General features: G+C 50.3%; 7 protein-coding genes across 7 annotated transcripts; 3 read left to right on the forward strand and 4 right to left on the reverse strand.

The window, feature by feature from the left end:
- The first annotated feature begins 204 nt into the window (after positions 1–204).
- On the forward strand, positions 205–1,792 carry BO79DRAFT_209167 (NAD(P)/FAD-dependent oxidoreductase). The gene has a single exon (XM_025682555.1). It carries the CDS (start codon positions 372–374, stop codon positions 1,707–1,709), a length of 1,338 nt encoding a protein of 445 aa, XP_025539477.1. The 5' UTR covers positions 205–371; the 3' UTR covers positions 1,710–1,792.
- Positions 1,793–1,932: 140 nt separating this feature from the next.
- Positions 1,933–2,987, reverse strand: BO79DRAFT_209168 (uncharacterized protein). The gene is made up of 2 exons (XM_025682556.1): positions 2,774–2,987; positions 1,933–2,696 (listed from the first exon to the last, which is right to left on the reverse strand). Exons 1-2 carry the CDS (start codon positions 2,930–2,932, stop codon positions 2,007–2,009), a joined length of 849 nt encoding a protein of 282 aa, XP_025539478.1. The 5' UTR covers positions 2,933–2,987; the 3' UTR covers positions 1,933–2,006.
- A 326-nt stretch (positions 2,988–3,313) lies between these two features.
- Positions 3,314–5,306, reverse strand: glr1 (glutathione-disulfide reductase GLR1). The gene is made up of 3 exons (XM_025679686.1): positions 4,819–5,306; positions 3,895–4,727; positions 3,314–3,823 (listed from the first exon to the last, which is right to left on the reverse strand). The coding sequence occupies exons 1-3, from the start codon at positions 5,238–5,240 to the stop codon at positions 3,390–3,392; spliced, it is 1,689 nt and encodes a 562-aa protein (XP_025539479.1). The 5' UTR covers positions 5,241–5,306; the 3' UTR covers positions 3,314–3,389.
- Positions 5,307–5,890: 584 nt separating this feature from the next.
- BO79DRAFT_237818 (uncharacterized protein) lies at positions 5,891–7,809 on the reverse strand (the record flags this gene model as incomplete). The annotated part of the gene is made up of 4 exons (XM_025684741.1): positions 5,891–6,682; positions 6,753–7,447; positions 7,544–7,657; positions 7,722–7,809. 4 exons carry the CDS (start codon positions 7,807–7,809, stop codon positions 5,909–5,911), a joined length of 1,671 nt encoding a protein of 556 aa, XP_025539480.1. The 3' UTR covers positions 5,891–5,908.
- Positions 7,810–9,243: 1,434 nt separating this feature from the next.
- BO79DRAFT_147999 (uncharacterized protein) lies at positions 9,244–10,484 on the forward strand (the record flags this gene model as incomplete). Its single annotated transcript, XM_025678528.1, has 4 exons — positions 9,244–9,459; positions 9,536–9,610; positions 9,779–10,037; positions 10,126–10,484. The coding sequence occupies 4 exons, from the start codon at positions 9,244–9,246 to the stop codon at positions 10,482–10,484; spliced, it is 909 nt and encodes a 302-aa protein (XP_025539481.1).
- A 776-nt stretch (positions 10,485–11,260) lies between these two features.
- On the reverse strand, positions 11,261–11,834 carry BO79DRAFT_287664 (uncharacterized protein; the record flags this gene model as incomplete). The annotated part of the gene is made up of 3 exons (XM_025688612.1): positions 11,261–11,403; positions 11,485–11,569; positions 11,631–11,834. The coding sequence occupies 3 exons, from the start codon at positions 11,832–11,834 to the stop codon at positions 11,261–11,263; spliced, it is 432 nt and encodes a 143-aa protein (XP_025539482.1).
- A 2,145-nt stretch (positions 11,835–13,979) lies between these two features.
- BO79DRAFT_173472 (inositol monophosphatase family protein) lies at positions 13,980–15,531 on the forward strand. The gene is made up of 6 exons (XM_025679687.1): positions 13,980–14,302; positions 14,368–14,419; positions 14,475–14,563; positions 14,630–15,068; positions 15,141–15,272; positions 15,328–15,531. The coding sequence occupies exons 1-6, from the start codon at positions 14,122–14,124 to the stop codon at positions 15,434–15,436; spliced, it is 1,002 nt and encodes a 333-aa protein (XP_025539483.1). The 5' UTR covers positions 13,980–14,121; the 3' UTR covers positions 15,437–15,531.
- The last annotated feature ends 185 nt before the right edge of the window (positions 15,532–15,716 follow it).

Raw genomic sequence — 15,716 nt, forward strand, 5'->3', positions numbered from 1 at the left:
TCAGTACTAAGATAAAGTAAGTCCAATCGAAGGATTCCTATATTATCTACTTTGATAGATATCGGGGAGCCGATCGGCGACCAGGGCAAGCAATCGGCGACCGAGACGGGCCGACAATGATGACTAAGTCGCCGAGCAGTGATCACGCCATCGTACTTAAACAGTGGAGCCCCGAAAACTTTGGGGAATAAAGACTACTTTGTACTAGTGGCGTGGTTATAGACTCTAGGAACGCGGGTCTCGTCCAGCTCGTGGTTATTTCCCCAAATTTCTTTGCAAAGCTTCAATTTCTGTCCTGTGCATACAGTGTATATCGCATCCCTTCATTGAATCCTATCAATCACACGCTAAAGATACACACACCAAAAATCATGTTCTGCCGCAACGTCACGTCGGCAGCATCCACGGCTGGCCGTGCAGCACAGCGGACATTCGCAACAGCCGCACCGGTGAGCCCCGTGGCACGCAGCCACAAGGTGGTGGTCGTCGGCGGTGGCACGGCCGGTCTAGCCATCAGCCATCAATTGCTTCGGTCGGGCAAGTTCTCGCAAGATGACATCGCCGTCGTCGATCCATCCATGTGGCATCACTACCAACCCGGCTGGACCCTAGTCGGTGGTGGTGTCAAGACCAAGGAGGATCTGCGCCGCCCAATGCACGACCTGATCGACCCCAAGTTCAAGTTCTACAACCAGAGCGTGGGCACCTTCCTGCCGGAGAACAATTCCATCACCCTGGGCAATGGCGACAAAGTTAACTACGAACACTTGGTCGTCGCCCCGGGCATCAACATCAACTACGGCAGCGTCAAGGGTCTGCCCGAGGCTCTCGCCAACCCGGATTCCCTAGTCTCCTCTATCTACGGCTACGACACCTGCGACAAGGTCTTCTCCACCGTGCAAAAGCTGCAGAAGGGCAATGCCATCTTCACCCAACCCGCCGGTGTCATCAAGTGCGCCGGTGCCCCGCAGAAGATCCTCTGGATGGCCCTGGACTACTGGAAGCGCGCTGGTCTATACAACCCCAGCAATCCCGCTAGCTCACCCATCAACATCAGCTTCGCCACCGGCATGCCCTCCATGTTCGCCGTCGCCAAGTACGGCGCTGCGCTCGAGGCGCTGCGCAAGGAGCGCGGCGTTGAAGGTCTCTTCCAGCACGATCTGGTCGCCATTGACGGCAACAAGGCCACTTTCGCCCGCCCCGATGGCCAGGAGCAGGTGACGAGACAGTTCGATCTCCTGCACGTTGTGCCGAAGATGGGTCCTCACGCGTTCGTCAAGGATAGTGCTCTGGCCAACGAGGCCGGCTATGTCGATGTGGACGCCAGCACTACCCGCCACACCAAGTACGCTAACGTCTGGTCCGCCGGTGATGCGTCCAGCTTGCCCACTTCTAAGACCGTGGCCGCTATCACATCCGAGGCCCCCGTCCTCGTGCACAACCTGCTGCGCTCCATGGAGGGTAAGCCGACTGATGCGGTTTATGATGGATATGCCTCTTGCCCGTTGGTTACGGAATACGGCAAGGTCTTGCTTGCCGAGTTCAAGTATGGTGGTGAGCCCAAGGAGACTTTCGGTAACTGGTTCGGTATTGATCAGGCTGTTCCTCGTCGCTCGTTCTACCATCTCAAGAAGGATTTCTTCCCCTGGGTGTACTACCAGTCCTTGGTTAAGGGTACTTGGGCGGGACCTAAGGGGTGGACGAACTAGGGTAGAGGTTGGAGTTTAGATGGTCTCATGTATAATACTAGTTAGCGTTATCATCAAATATTAGCGATGTAGAATTGTTAAGCAGCGTGCTTATACCGTAGAGGTGCCTCTGGATTCGGGGGTACTTGGTAGGCCATTATAAATACAGTACTTGATAGATGGCAAGGTATTATCGATTGAATGAGCAAGTTGCCATCTCTGAAGAGTACCTCCAGGGTGTTGCCCTTTAACTCTTTTTCATATTCATCTAGGATGTAGTGACATTGGTTCCTTCTATAATACATGAGTATATACCATCTATATCTTCGCCGATCTAGCCGGTGCAAAATTCGATCCCAACCCCTCACCAATGCTCTCAACAATACTATCCACACTGCGTATAATCCAAGTATTCCCCTCATCACTAGCCAACCACTTCGCACCCTCTTCGTCTTCCACATCAGCCACCCACGTCCCATCCTCAACCGCCTTCCTCAGCCCAAACACATGTGACGTCACCTGCGGACCCACGCCAGTCTGCGCTCTCAAACAAGCGATCGCAACAACCGACGTCGCCAATCTGCCCACACTCGCCCCGGTAGTCCTTTTCGGATCAGACAAGAGCGCCCCATAGTTAGCGTTCAGAATATGAACGGGTAAGTCCGGGTGCGAGTCCGCCAGCTTATTGTAGAGTTTCTTCTCGAAGGGTCGGTAGATGGAGTCCCAGAGGTTCTGGCCCCTCGTACATATCTCCTGGATATTCTCGGGGTTGGGTGTGCGGGTGGGGGTTTGTGATAGTTGCGAACTGATGGATTCAGGGAGACTGGCTTTGAAGGCGTTGAGGCAGTTGATGGTCCGGGGGATGCCGTTGAAGCTGATGCATTTCAGGCCGACTTCGCGCATGAATTCTGCTGTCGCTAGGCTCTCTTTGGCGGATTGGGAGGTGCTGGCGAGTTGGTACAGCTCTGTTAGGGATTCGGGGGAGTTCATTGTCATCGTGGTGGCAGTCTATTGGGGGGAGAGGAGAGGTTAGCTGCTACTGCTGCTGCTGCGAGTTGAGGAGGAATTGGGAAGAGAACACCGACCGATAGAGCTAGCCATGATGATTGGGATAGGTTCTGGGACTGCGCGCCTTGTTGGATCTTTCTGTATATAGATTGGATGTTCGACGGTGCGGGGACAGTGTTGGGGCGCGCTGCCGGGGCGTTGATCAGCGCCTTGAGTTGATGGGATAGTTTGGACATTCTCTTTCTTTTGCGACTGCCACCTGGAACGTTCATCGGGGTTGGAGGAGATGAGAATAGAGGAGGTGCAGGCGGGACGGAGTGCATATGCAGGCCGATGCGCGCTTCCCTTGTCTTATCTACTGCCTCGGCTTCCAGAACTGGCCCCGAGCACTGCCGACAAGCCCCGCCTGGGACTCTGATTGGCCAGCTGATGGGAACGCGGTCGGAGCGGGTCAATACCTCTTCCGGGGACCGCTAGGCCTAAAGGGGATGTATAGTAGCCATGCCAGTTGTTGGATGGAGAGATCAAGAGGATGGTCAGATAGTACCATCGATGCAGTATTACGAAAACAATCATTATTCATACTAAGCATTACTGATGTCATAAGAACAATTCTAGTCTCATCGTATCTGTATATACTCTATACATCTGAACATAACCTAAAATAAGAGTTTAGTGTACACCCCATCTAGTCTACCGCAATGTAACCAATTCCTCAGCACTGGTAGGATGAATAGCCACACAGCTGTCAAAGTCCTTCTTTGTAGCGCCCATCTTCACAGCGACGCCGAATCCCTGGAGCATCTCGCCCACTCCCAGACCCAGGATGTGCAAGCCAACAACCTTCTCCTCCGGACCGGCACAGACCAGCTTGAACTCGGTCGGGTTCTTCTTCTTCTCCTCAGCCGGCATCACGTCGTAGTACATGGCCGTGAACCGAGTGTGGTAAATCTTGATCTGGTCATCGCCGTAGCGCTCACGGGCTTCGGGCTCGGTGAGACCCACGGTACCGACCTCGGGATGAGAGAAGACCACCGTGGGGATGTTGTCATAGGAAAGCTTGGAGTCACGGACTTCGTCAGGGCCGAAGAGACGGTTGCCGAGTTGGCGACCGGCGGCAATGGCAACTGGTTTGGTATTAGTTTGGCCATGATACGTTAAGGGATGGCAGGGGACAGCATGGAGGGGGGACACATACCAGGAGTCAACTCGGCGTGACCAGTCACATCACCCAAAGCATAAACACCGTCGACACTGGTGTTCTGGTATTCATCGACTTCGATATAGCCGGACTTGTTCAGCTTAACGCCCGGGACATCGAGGTTCAGGTCCTCAACCTCGGGCAAGCGACCCACGGCCCAGAGGAGCTCGTTGACCTCCATTTCGGAACCGTCGTTCGAGATAAGCTTGAGCAGCTTGTCCTTGCCCTTACCATCGCGGATGAGCTGCACCTCCTTAAGACCAGGGTGCTTCTTGTGGATGTGGATGCCAGAGGCCTCGTAGCGCTCCGTCATAGTGTTCTGGATCATGGGGTCGAACTTGCGCAGGAACGTCTCGCCACGGATGAACATGTGCGTCTCACATCCAACAGCGCCCATGACACCGGCCAATTCCACCGCAATGTAGCCCGCACCGACAACGGCAATCTTGGGAGGCAATTCCTCGATCTCGAAGAAGCCATCGCTGGTAATACCGTGCTCGGCGCCCTTGATGTCCGGGATGCTGGGCCGTCCACCGACCGCAATCAGAATGTGAGGGGCCGAGTACCGTGCCTTGGAGCCGTCCTCGAGCGTCACCTCGATGGTCTTGGGCTCGACGAAACCGGCGCGGCCGTGGACAAGATCAATGCCCTCGCGGCCCCAGTTGCGCTCGTAGATTCCGTTCAAGCGCTTGATAGTGGAGTCGCGGATTTCCTTGAAGTGGCGGTAGTTCTTGTCGACATTCTCGGAGACGTCGTAGCCGTAGTGCTTGGCGACGTGGAGAGTCTCGTTGATGGAGGCGAAGTTCCAGGTCATTTTCTTGGGGACACAGCTGCAGGGATGATACTGCGTTAACGACCGAATTATCTCATATAGTAGGGGGAAAGGAAGGAAGGAAGAAGAAAGGAAAGAAAGCAGCTTACCCGACATTGACACAGGTACCTCCGGAGCGACCACTTTCCACGATCAAGGTCTTTGCGCCATACCAGCCGGCAGCTCTGCGTCCGCTACCGCTACCACCGCTACCACCACCGATGACGATGTAGTCATATTGCTTGACCTCAGTGGGGGCCATGTTGTTTGCGTCAGCAGCCGAGGAGGAGGATGAGAAATGTCTAGTGAGAGCAGAGAGACGGGATGCGATCGAAGAGGAGGAGCGGAGAGCCAGAGTGCTTTGTCGGGGGAAAATGGTGGACGGGGTGGCTGTAGCAATGCCTTTACCCTGGAGCAAAGGTGTCGCGACGATGGGAGAGGAGCGGGCGCGAATGCTAGAAGTTGGGGAGAGAAGAAGCCGGTTCTTAAGAGCCTGGGCGGGACGAGGACGGAGAGAGGGGCAGGAGAGCATGGAGTGCTGATGTGAGGGGAGAACAACAGCCACTGGCAGGCAAGGGAACTTAAAGGTCGGAGGACGGGGCGGAGGAGGGGCTCTCAAGTAAGAAAAAAAAGCTGAGGGAGAGGAAGACGGATTGATGATTAGCTGGCCGGGGAATGGCGTCAATGACGGAAGCCCGCAATTAGTCAGTCAATCATTTTTCACTTCAACGATCAATCAATTAGTATATATTTTTATTTTATTTTATTTTTTCCCCTCTGAACATAAGGCTCAATTATTTGAACTATAGGGTACATTAATCGGGGAATAATAATATCCGGAAGGAGAAATTATTGAATCATCCATGCTGATTCTGACGCAATGGGCGAGCTGGTAGAGGAAATACTACATTGTAATTTGTATAATTCCCCGACTCTCGGGATGCACGTGACAGAGACGCCGGGGAAGTGATTGATAAGCAGCCAGTTAGTCTAGACTTGTTGCAGAACTCGTGGGAGAAGCATCTAGTGATTAATATTATCAATCTGGTCGGGTTTCAGAGCCAGGCTTTTTATAGCTACTATCTTTAATGGGGCAGTGGCTCCAATCAATGCTATCTCGATTTTGATATAATGCTTTGCAGTGCTCTCATCCTTCCTTCCATATCATCATAACCTAGTAGTAGTAAGTTCACGAAGGGATCAATCATAACCATAATTTGGCCCGCCTTCCACATGGAAGATAGCAAGACGGGTCACCGTAAAGCTTGTTTCTCGTTCCTGTTGATCCCCATTCATGGCATCACATCCTTCATGCTTCCTAGTAAAAGTTACCTTTTCATACAGTCCTGATACCCGATTCCTGGCCGGATTATTGCCCCGGAAAAAGGTAGCGTGACTGGTGGCAGGATCAATCCTCACTCCAACCCTCGATTGAGTGAGTTCACCCATGCAATTATGATAGTCCGTCTTTTCTGTGTCACTTTCGTTTACGGGCATTAAAGCCCTGATGCCCTTTCCACCCAAGTGAAAGAGATCGAAGCTTGGCTGAAGCTGGAAGAGAAGGCGCGGAAGGGCGAGACTCTCCCTTTCCTCGTTTGCAGCAGGCGACTGCGTATCGCCAGAGAAGAATGCCCCCACAACTACTTTCGTTGAGTCCTGGCCTTGGTGTCCCAAGAGAAGAACAAGATGCGACCGATGCTTCGGATCGTCATGACGGATATACTGTAATGCATGGCCCAGATCAAACCTGTCCGTCGAGTCATGACATTTGGAAAAGACGATCGGCTTAGTCTTTCGATGCAAGTCGGTTTTCTGATGAATCTCAAACGGTGGGACGAACAATGAGACTGCACGAAGGATTCCATCCCAAGTGGAATCTGGGGATGATTCCGTCTCTAAAGTTGACAACTCGGTGGGCAGGGAAGGTTGGAAAAGTGTTGCCCAAAGCTGATGGAACCATTGCTCTAGATTTGGCTAATGTGCGCGACATTGTTAGTCAATCTAAGAAGAGTAGTAGAAAGATAGCAGAAGAGATCATTATTACCAAGATGCCTAGAGCCTCGAGAACCAAGTCGGGGGACAGGGACTCGTCCTGGTCATGGCTGAATGATCGGGCCAGGATTTTAGCCAGTTCTTCGTTCTCTGGACTAGGCTCTTCCAAGGAACCGTAATGAAAGCCACGACCCCAAGTCGTTTTGTAGACTTTTAGCCTCATGATCAGGCAGAGTAAATCGGCCAAGTCATTGACCTTCATCTGAAACTGGACTGTCCTCCCTTCGAGTAAGCGTTCCGCCAGCGGCGTCAGCTTCTCGGGGGTTGCAGGCAATTTGGGATGGGAAGGACATATTGTAAGCATAACATCGATGGCATCTTCGGTAACAAGGGTGTCGAAACTAGTGGCGTGTGGATATGAAGTTGGCTGAGGACTACCGAGGCCGATGCTTCGAAAGATCCGATTAATCCTAACTTTGCAGTTGCATTTTTCCCGAAAAGGCCCCCAGCGACGACCGAAGCCGTCGTCTTCGATCCCGAGAAGCTTTGTGCCTTGAAGAGAGAGCAGGATCAGCGCACGCTCAAAGGCTGGCAGCTCTAGCTTTCTGTCGTCTGCTCCGATAAGTGGGAACGGGTGATAGGCGTAGAAGCAGAAGCAAGACCAGAGGACATCAATAGCTGTCTCTGGGATGGTAGTATGCGGATGTTTCCTGGCAAGGCAACTTTGAAAGCTCTTTTTCGTCCAATCTGGAGTAATATCCAAGTGTATTCTTAGCTAGTGTCCAGTATGGGATAACCCACTCGCTCACTGGGGTGGACTCTCGTGTGGGTAGGAGTACGTACAAGGCTGCTCCTGGGACGAGTCTTGAATGCTATGTGTGTAGAAGATGTCCCGTGGTGTCACTGTGCTGCTTTCTTCTTGGAGTAGACAGGTATGTAGCTGTGAAAGCACAGAATCTGAACAACTCTAGTCAGCACCATTCTTTCATCGTTTGACAGTACTAGCCATTTACCGACTAACCCGGTGTGTTAGTGCGAAGGAATTGATCAAGCCTCTTCTTCTGATCTCTGAAGAGTATGTTGAAGGCTACCCTATCCAAGACGGCCATCATGATTGTTGTTTTGAGTGTCCCTCAGAGGAAGAGGAAGCGGTCTATCCCAGGATTCTTTCTTCATACAACAAATCCGTAGGATTTATGGATCACCTTGGTGACAATGATTAATGAATGGGGCCAATGCGACATGGGGGCTACGGCTGAGGCGGCTGAGGCGGAGAAGTCAGCAGCTACAAATTAGATAGGTTAGTACCCCAGGAGCCTCTCCACTGCATAGATAACCTGGTGCCTATCTGTTCTACTGATAGTCTACAGACCAATCATATTGGTTTATTTGCCGGCTAACCGGCTCAGCCTTGTTGCTAGAAATGCACCTAGTTGGGATTTCGAGGGTTCTACCACGACTTGGCACCTTCTTAGTTCATTGCGGCTAGTTCATCTCGCAAGGCGCAACGGATAGGGTTGGCCTGATATCGTATAGTAGCAGCTCTCGATGGGGTCGACATTCGAGTAGTGAAAAGACTATAGTAAGGCCTTCTATTGTCCCTAAGTACAACTTTAGATCGACTTCTCGGAGATTCTTATTCAAATGCTTCGATTATTGACAGGACATCAAAGAGCTTGAATTTTCCTCACGTCATCTTGGAAGGAAGACAGAACCACTGGGCTGTGCAGGCCTGCCAAGTAACGGTTGCAAGATGCCCCCATTTTGAAGAAATGATGAACGCTGTACCTTGAGGCGCTAGGCGATCCTAATAGGGGCCAAAATTATCGGAATCCTGCGGATCATCCTTAATCCCTATGCAACAGAGGGAAAACCCCGTGATTCTGTAACATGTATGCTATCTAGTATCATCTATCTAAATATAATGTAGTGGATCTGCATTGGAAATCATAATAACCTGCATGTACTTCTGATCGCAGTCAACTAATTGATCAACCGCTCCACTCCCTGTTATGTCCAAGAACTATGAAATCAACACCCAAAGGTTTCATAATGGAACAAGTGATAATTCATAAGCAAAGTGGATCCTGAAGCTGCCCGCCCCCAAGACTCGGTGGGACTTCGCCGTCTAAACGCCTGTAGGGCTCTTCAATCCAGATTAATTTTGTTGGTCCAGGGTCCAGGTATAGAATGCTAGTTGATCTGACCCGCCCAAAGCCGAAAGTATGACTTTACAGCCCCTAATATTCGTTCAATATGTCACTGGATAGTCCAATGCAGCGCGATACCACTCTGGTAGCTATCAAAATCGCCCCAATCCTTTCAATGCATTGCCTCGATACATAGAAGAGCGGCAAATCTATATAACTCCAGTTTGTCTGTTGCTTTGCGTTGTTCATCCATCCGTTCATTCTACTGTATAACACTCATTTACTATCAGTTATTGCCCTCATACGCTCATTCTATAGACCATTCGTTCTTCCTTTCACTGTTATTATTTATAAATCTTATATATCATTGCCGTTAGCCCATTTCGTGACAAGATGTGGTTCAACCTTACCACCAATCAGAAGGCCTTCGCTTTGGCTTCTTTGCTCCTAACGCCCGGTGCCTTAGCAGCTGCTATACCTCCAAGCGAAGTCAACTCGGACTTGACGACACCCTCATTTGTTGCTAATGTTCCGACGAACACACACGTCCCTACAACTGGAGCGGATGGAAGCCTAACCTCCGACCCAAATGTAGGTGTGACCTGTCGGGTGAGTACCAATGCACTTCCTTTTCTCTTCTTATTTTCCTTTTGTCGCTGTTTAGTTCTGACAAATCCAATTCCAGACCTGCCATGAAAACGGTACCCCGAAGAGCATCTGGGAAATTATTGCTTCCCAGCCAAATGCTGCTCCTAGATCCGTTGACGGGGACCCTTTCCTGAATGAGCGAGACGACGATACCCCGGAGAGCATCTGGGAAATCATTTCTGCCCCGCCGAACGCTGCTACCAGATCCGTTGATGGGGACCCTTCCCTGACTGAGCGAGACGACGATGCGCAATCTATCACTGGCCCCCACGGGTACCAGCCTTCCACCTCTGTTGACGAAGCCTCGTCCCTGACAGAGCGGGACGACATTGATGCGAATGAAATTACTTCCGAATTTAAAGAGGAGGACACCCTAAGCGGACCTTCAGATGATGAAGTTGCTCCATCCAAGACTACACGCCAGCCGACGACCGAGGTGAAACGGGCTGCAAAAGTCACCGGGGATGCCAAATACAAGAAACTTAAGGAAGCCCTCGGGAAAACACCAGAAGTTGGCCAGGGCTATGCCATCAAAATCAGTATGTACCAACAATTCTCCGTCCCCAACTTGCCATACTATCCTCCCAGATGCATTGTGCAGTAAATCTGATTAAACGATTTCATTAGGGAGTGAACGAGCTCGAGTCGCCGGTAAGAAGGTCCCCGACCATTACCTGATAGCTGCAGGCTATGTGACCGAGCAAAAAGAAGGTGGCGTCACTTATCTCAAATTTTCCTCTGGATGCTGGGACATTCAGCTCGAGGACAAGAAGATTGTGTTCACAGATCGTGGTGCCAGCAGCTGGTATGACTGGAGCGAGACTAAAATGGAGGTGCTCGGTAAGATCAGGTCGGGCGTGGACAACACGGAGATCGAGAGATATGGGGAACAGATTGCCGCCAAGATGAATAAGAAGGGTTATAACACCCTTTTTAGGAATTGTCGGGACTTTGTGCTTAAACTGTATGCCGAGATCAAGGCTTGATTGAAAAGTTTGGGGTTTGGGCCGGGGTTTCTGCTGGTTAGACCATGTTAAGAGGTGGTCTGACATGCATTTAAGAAGCACTCTTCTTGAGTGTGATAGCTAGAGGTATCAAAGGTCAGGTCGCTTTGGGGTTACTCCCAGAAGTACGAACTTTCCAGCATTCATCATATATAGACGAAAAATAGTCCATTGTTGAACATAATTTAGAATGTTTGATTCGTTACTGGCCGGCCTTATTCGATCGCAGTAGACCAATTGAGCCAGGAAGAGCGTTGCTGCCCAGGTTGATTGACATTGAGACAGATTGCTAACCAGTAATTCCTAGTAGTACATGGGGGCCACGCCAAGGTTGGCCAGGTGAAAGACGGAGCATTAACAATCTTAGCTTTCAGCGCTTAGTAGTGCTTATTTATCTACAAGGGTTTTGAATGGGGGCCAAGGAATGCCACACACTCAAACACACACGTTCAATGTTATCTATCTCCTGTTGGTGAAGCTGGTCTATTTGCTGGTAAATAATGACTAGGCCATACTTCAATTAGTAACATATTCGATATTCTGGGTCATTCCACTACACTGTGATGTCTGCGCTAGTGACCGATTAAATAAAAAAGAAACAGGTTTCAACTTCGAGTATTCACTCGAGTAATCATCCGAGCATAATAGGTACAGATGATCTCCACGTACTAGCAAGTACCACGTCCATCTCAACCTAATCTCATCTCATCACCTCCCACTTAGCCTTGCGCCAATTGTACCCAGCTCTGCCAATGGATCTACTGCCCCAAATGCAGTAAAATATAATACACCATGCAGCCCGCGGACCCATGACACTTTTCGAAAGCCTCCTCTCTTAACTTCTTGGCTTTTTCCTCCTCGGCCTTTTTCTCCTCGGGAGTTAGCTTTTTAGTCTCAGTCCCTGAAGAAGATTTTCAGCTTTCGTTAGCTTCGCAGAAATATAGTTAGAGAAGCAGGGAGCAATGAATAGAATAGCACATACTTGCTGCGATAGTGTCGCTCTCTCGTTTCATCTGCATTGCGGATTCGTCGGTAGTCTGTTCATTTTCTTCGCCTTCACGGCAAGACTGGAGATGATTGGGTTAGATTTAAGCAATACCGAAGTTAACGGGGGTCATTAGCACTCACCTGACAGTCTGGGACGCCTTCATAAGGGAGTGAGGCTGGACTGACATCCCCCTGACCGGTAGGGACTTGCGTGTTGGTTGGTGCCACAGAGACTGATGCCGGGTCAGGAACGCTCGCGGGGATAACAGCTGCTGAGACCCTAGATGCCAAGAGCAAAGAAGCTAGAACAAAGACCTTTTGCACAGTGATCTGTCTGGACCACATTTTGACAATGGATGTGTTGATGATGACAATTTAACGATTGATGATTGCAATGATAAAGAGTAACGAGTGGGCTTGTGCAGTAGTAAAGGAGAGTGGGAGCAATGATAGCAACAACGGACAAACACGGTGATTTTAAATGAATGATGGTCCAGTGATAGCAGCAATGAGGAGGGCATGACAGGGCTATATATAATTACCTTGACCTCCTAGTATATAGAACTAGCAAGATACTTCATGTAGTAGCTCTAGGACAGTAGTAATGGGGCGGTTTCAGGAACCACCAGGGTACAAAATTGCACCGACTACTTACCGCGACATTGAAGGTGCACATCGAGTATGAGCAGGACTTGGGGGCCAGCATGTTTCCTCCAGTGCAGGACATGAAGCCAATGTAATCCGTTGACTTCTGGTAATTTGGCCCCCGACCGTGGAAGCCTAGCACCCAGAACTGCGTTATTTTCGCTGGAACAGAAGTACTGTTGCACCGAAGGGGCGGCGACTGAGTCAAACGGACAGGGATTGTGATGACAAGGCTGATCCAGAAGCAGCCGACAGACCTTGTAAACCCTGATCAAGAATCATCTCGCGGGTCTCATCTTCAGTCCTTTCAATTTAGAGTTTGTAACGTTCCTGTTACCTTGTTTCACAATAGTAGTACTATTAGCGAACGAAAATATATACAAGGTTTATGGTGCCAGCTGAGAAAGAGAAGCTCGGACAACTTTCCTAGTACCATGTAGGATGAGATACACATTACTAGTGGGTAGCAGCAAGGCTGGGGCGAAAATAACTAGCGACTTTCCACCCATCTACCTACTATGTACGCCGCACGTACTTGGAGTCTAATTAGGATGAACTCCGTGCATTGCTCAGCCTCTCTCACAAGACCCACCCTCGATGGACCCGACGGGTTGTCCCACCATCATGATACTAGACACAGCCAGCATTCTCAGGAGACACTCGAGAGAGCTAGTACAGATCCTATATCTTTATGGTAGAGGCTGATTGGTGGCAGTGTGGTGTCAAAGGCCGATCTCCTGGGGGTCTTTCTCCTGACATCCGGGGTAGAAGAGCGGGGCGGGAAGATCACTTAGCCGCCAAGTATCCGTCGCCAACCGTTAAAACCAAGAAGTTAAGGTCTTTAGTTCATGGTATAGCAGCGTCATGAAACCCAGATCCGCACCCTCAATTGCGGGTAATCAGCCGCAGAGTCTAGTAGTGCTACCGGGCATAGTTCGCACCAGGGAGCTGTGGTCTGTGAACTCTGTACTGGAATTTGCCATTCTCCGCATCATTCCATTTTAACCGATTGCAGCAGCCTCGGCTGCTTTTCACAGCAAACAGTAACCATTACCAGCCATGAAGGAAGCACTCTCTTACATATCTGCAGATTCTTGTTCTCTCAATGATCTGTTTGTTTGCTGGCCTCTACAAAAGACCCAAGGGTGGTTAGTAGAGTATTTTATAGCAAACTAGTTGTGAAGTACTCACATGTTTTCATTCAAGAGCCAGAGGGTAATTAGGGTAATCGCCTCACTCAGACACTGGTTTACACCTGTGGTGCAGCTTCATTGATACTTGTAGAATCTTGTCCGTAGAGCCAAATAGAATTTATTCGAACGTATTTATGTCACAAATGGATTCAAGCATTGCCAGCAAGTGCCCTTCTACCGATTTGCATTATCGCATTTGCACATCCTGCAAGAACTTGGATCTTTTATATCAAGACTATTTCTGCCAATTGTCCATCGTCTGCTGGCTCTTATAGAAACAAAATGGACAAAAACATGTGTGACAGGTTGATGTTCTAATACTTAGTTATGCGGCCTCGCCTAGTAAAATCACCTTTTGGCAGTATCACTGGCTTATCCATTGAATCTCATTCTTCCTTTACTTTCTGCCGGAGCTTGATAAGAGAAGTACGAGCCCTAGAAGCTGTTGAAGACAATGGGAAAGATCTTTTAGCCTCAGTATACATCTCCTGTGCCCTGAAGCGATTGGCATCCAGAGCACTCCGGAGTTTGAGGGGCAGCCCCACCGATAAGGGCCCGGGCGGTTATCGGCGGCGTCTCCGGTGAGAGACTCCATGACTCTCTCTCTCTCTCTCTGTGTGTCTGACTCTTACACTTCTCCTCTCTTTTCTCTTCCTCTCTTTCTCGCTCTTTCTCTCTTCCATTCTTCCACTCCCTCCTCCTACCTATACTTCTCTGTGGCTCCCCTGCTCTATCTCTAGAGTAGACTAACACACCATCCCCGCCTCCCCAAGATCGCAAACCCCGCCATAAATATGGCTGCCACGGAGCTGAGTCAAGAGCAGCTGGACCAGATCTATGCCTTTGCGGTCGATCTGGGCCGGAAGGCCGGTCAACTTCTGATGGAAAGTGTTGAGAAGCGCATCGACGGCGGAGCCACCCAGGAAGCTGAGGAGAAGGACAGCGCCGTCGACATTGTCACCCAGACCGATGAAGGTATGCTCTAACCCGCCCTCAGCCTGCCATCGACTTGCATCTCACCACTGGACTGCCCTGCACAGAAGTAGAAGTATTTATTAAGAACGCAATCCAATCCAAATACCCCACACATAAGTAAGTCCCTGAGTCATTCCCCAGTTCACAAGCATTCCCCAGCTGACCCATTCAGATTCCTCGGCGAAGAGTCCTACGCCAAAGGACAGTCGCGCGACTACCTGATCGACGAGCACCCAACATGGTGCATTGATCCCCTAGATGGTAATAGCCATAGCCATACACACTCCCTGTCATCGTGACATGAAATAACTCCCCTCACCTGAGCAGGAACTGTCAACTTCACACATATTTTCCCCATGTTCTGCGTCTCCATAGGTTTCATCGTCAACCACCGTCCCATCATCGGCGTGATCTACGCTCCTTTCCAGGATCAACTTTTCTCATCCTGTCTGAACCGCGGCGCATGGTTAAACGAAAAGCGCCGTCTCCCGCTCATCCGCAATCCGACCATCCCACCCATGCCGCCCAATGCTCCCAGCAAGTGCATTCTATCCTGCGAATGGGGCAAGGACCGTCGCGACATCCCCGACGGGAACCTGCATCGCAAGATTGAGAGTTTTGTGAACCTAGCAGCAGAACTGGGTAGTCGCGGTGGCAAGGGAGGTATGGTGCACGGAGTTAGGAGTCTGGGAAGCGCTACGTTAGATTTGGCGTATACGGCTATGGGGTCATTTGATATCTGGTGGGAGGGTGGTTGTTGGGAGTGGTACGTTCCTTTCGCCCTGAATCTTTCCCATCTTTCAACGTTATGTTTGGCTAATCCGAGTGTGGTGGGTAGGGACGTCGCAGCGGGTATCGCCATTCTCTTGGAGGCAGGCGGCCTGGTCACAACCGCCAATCCCCCGGAGGACCCGGACACTGCGCCCATTGAAGATGTTCGACTCGGCAGCCGACTCTACCTTGCCATTAGGTATGTGACACTCATTTTCTGCCTTGTGGCTTAGTACGGCATCTAACTGTAATAGACCGGCTGGTCCGTCGGCGACAGAGACCGGACGCCAGACGCAGGAGCGCACTGTGCGCGAAGTGTGGAAGCGCGTGCGGCAGCTGGAATATACCCGGCCGGGCGCGTGAGCACCTCGGCTATAGATATACACCGTTATATACTACTGATAGAATATCCATAATAGTTACTATACAGGACAGAAGCGACAAGAAGGAAAGGGATGAAGACATCATATTGCACTATATACAGCAGCCAGATCCGCGTATGTACCTAATCAAACACACGTCATATCTATCATCGGGCTCTCTTCACTGAGCCCCGTTCCGTTATTTTTGGTCTTCCATAACAATCAATGCACCGGGTATGCGAGAGTCTATACAGGAGTGAATCATCATGAAACATGTCGGA

Source organism: Aspergillus costaricaensis, assembly GCF_003184835.1.
Source record: "Aspergillus costaricaensis CBS 115574 unplaced genomic scaffold BO79scaffold_16, whole genome shotgun sequence".
Classification (NCBI taxonomy): Eukaryota; Fungi; Ascomycota; class Eurotiomycetes; order Eurotiales; family Aspergillaceae; genus Aspergillus; species Aspergillus costaricensis.

Bases quoted from the DNA above. Each gene is read 5' to 3' on its own strand.
- glr1 (XM_025679686.1), bottom strand. From the start codon at position 5,240: ATGCTCTCCTGCCCCTCTCTCCGTCCTCGTCCCGCCCAGGCTCTTAAG. The intron at 4,728-4,818 runs GTAAGCTGCTTT...TCATCCCTGCAG, and splicing joins GGTACCTGTGTCAATGTCGG to CTGTGTCCCCAAGAAAATGA. The intron at 3,824-3,894 runs GTATGTGTCCCC...ATACCAAACCAG, and splicing joins TCACGCCGAGTTGACTCCTG to TTGCCATTGCCGCCGGTCGC.
- BO79DRAFT_209167 (XM_025682555.1), top strand. From the start codon at position 372: ATGTTCTGCCGCAACGTCACGTCGGCAGCATCCACGGCTGGCCGTGCA.
- BO79DRAFT_173472 (XM_025679687.1), top strand. From the start codon at position 14,122: ATGGCTGCCACGGAGCTGAGTCAAGAGCAGCTGGACCAGATCTATGCC. The intron at 14,564-14,629 runs GTAATAGCCATA...TCACCTGAGCAG, and splicing joins GTGCATTGATCCCCTAGATG to GAACTGTCAACTTCACACAT. The intron at 15,273-15,327 runs GTATGTGACACT...TAACTGTAATAG, and splicing joins CGACTCTACCTTGCCATTAG to ACCGGCTGGTCCGTCGGCGA.
- BO79DRAFT_209168 (XM_025682556.1), bottom strand. From the start codon at position 2,932: ATGTCCAAACTATCCCATCAACTCAAGGCGCTGATCAACGCCCCGGCA. The intron at 2,697-2,773 runs GTCGGTGTTCTC...TCCCCCCAATAG, and splicing joins CATCATGGCTAGCTCTATCG to ACTGCCACCACGATGACAAT.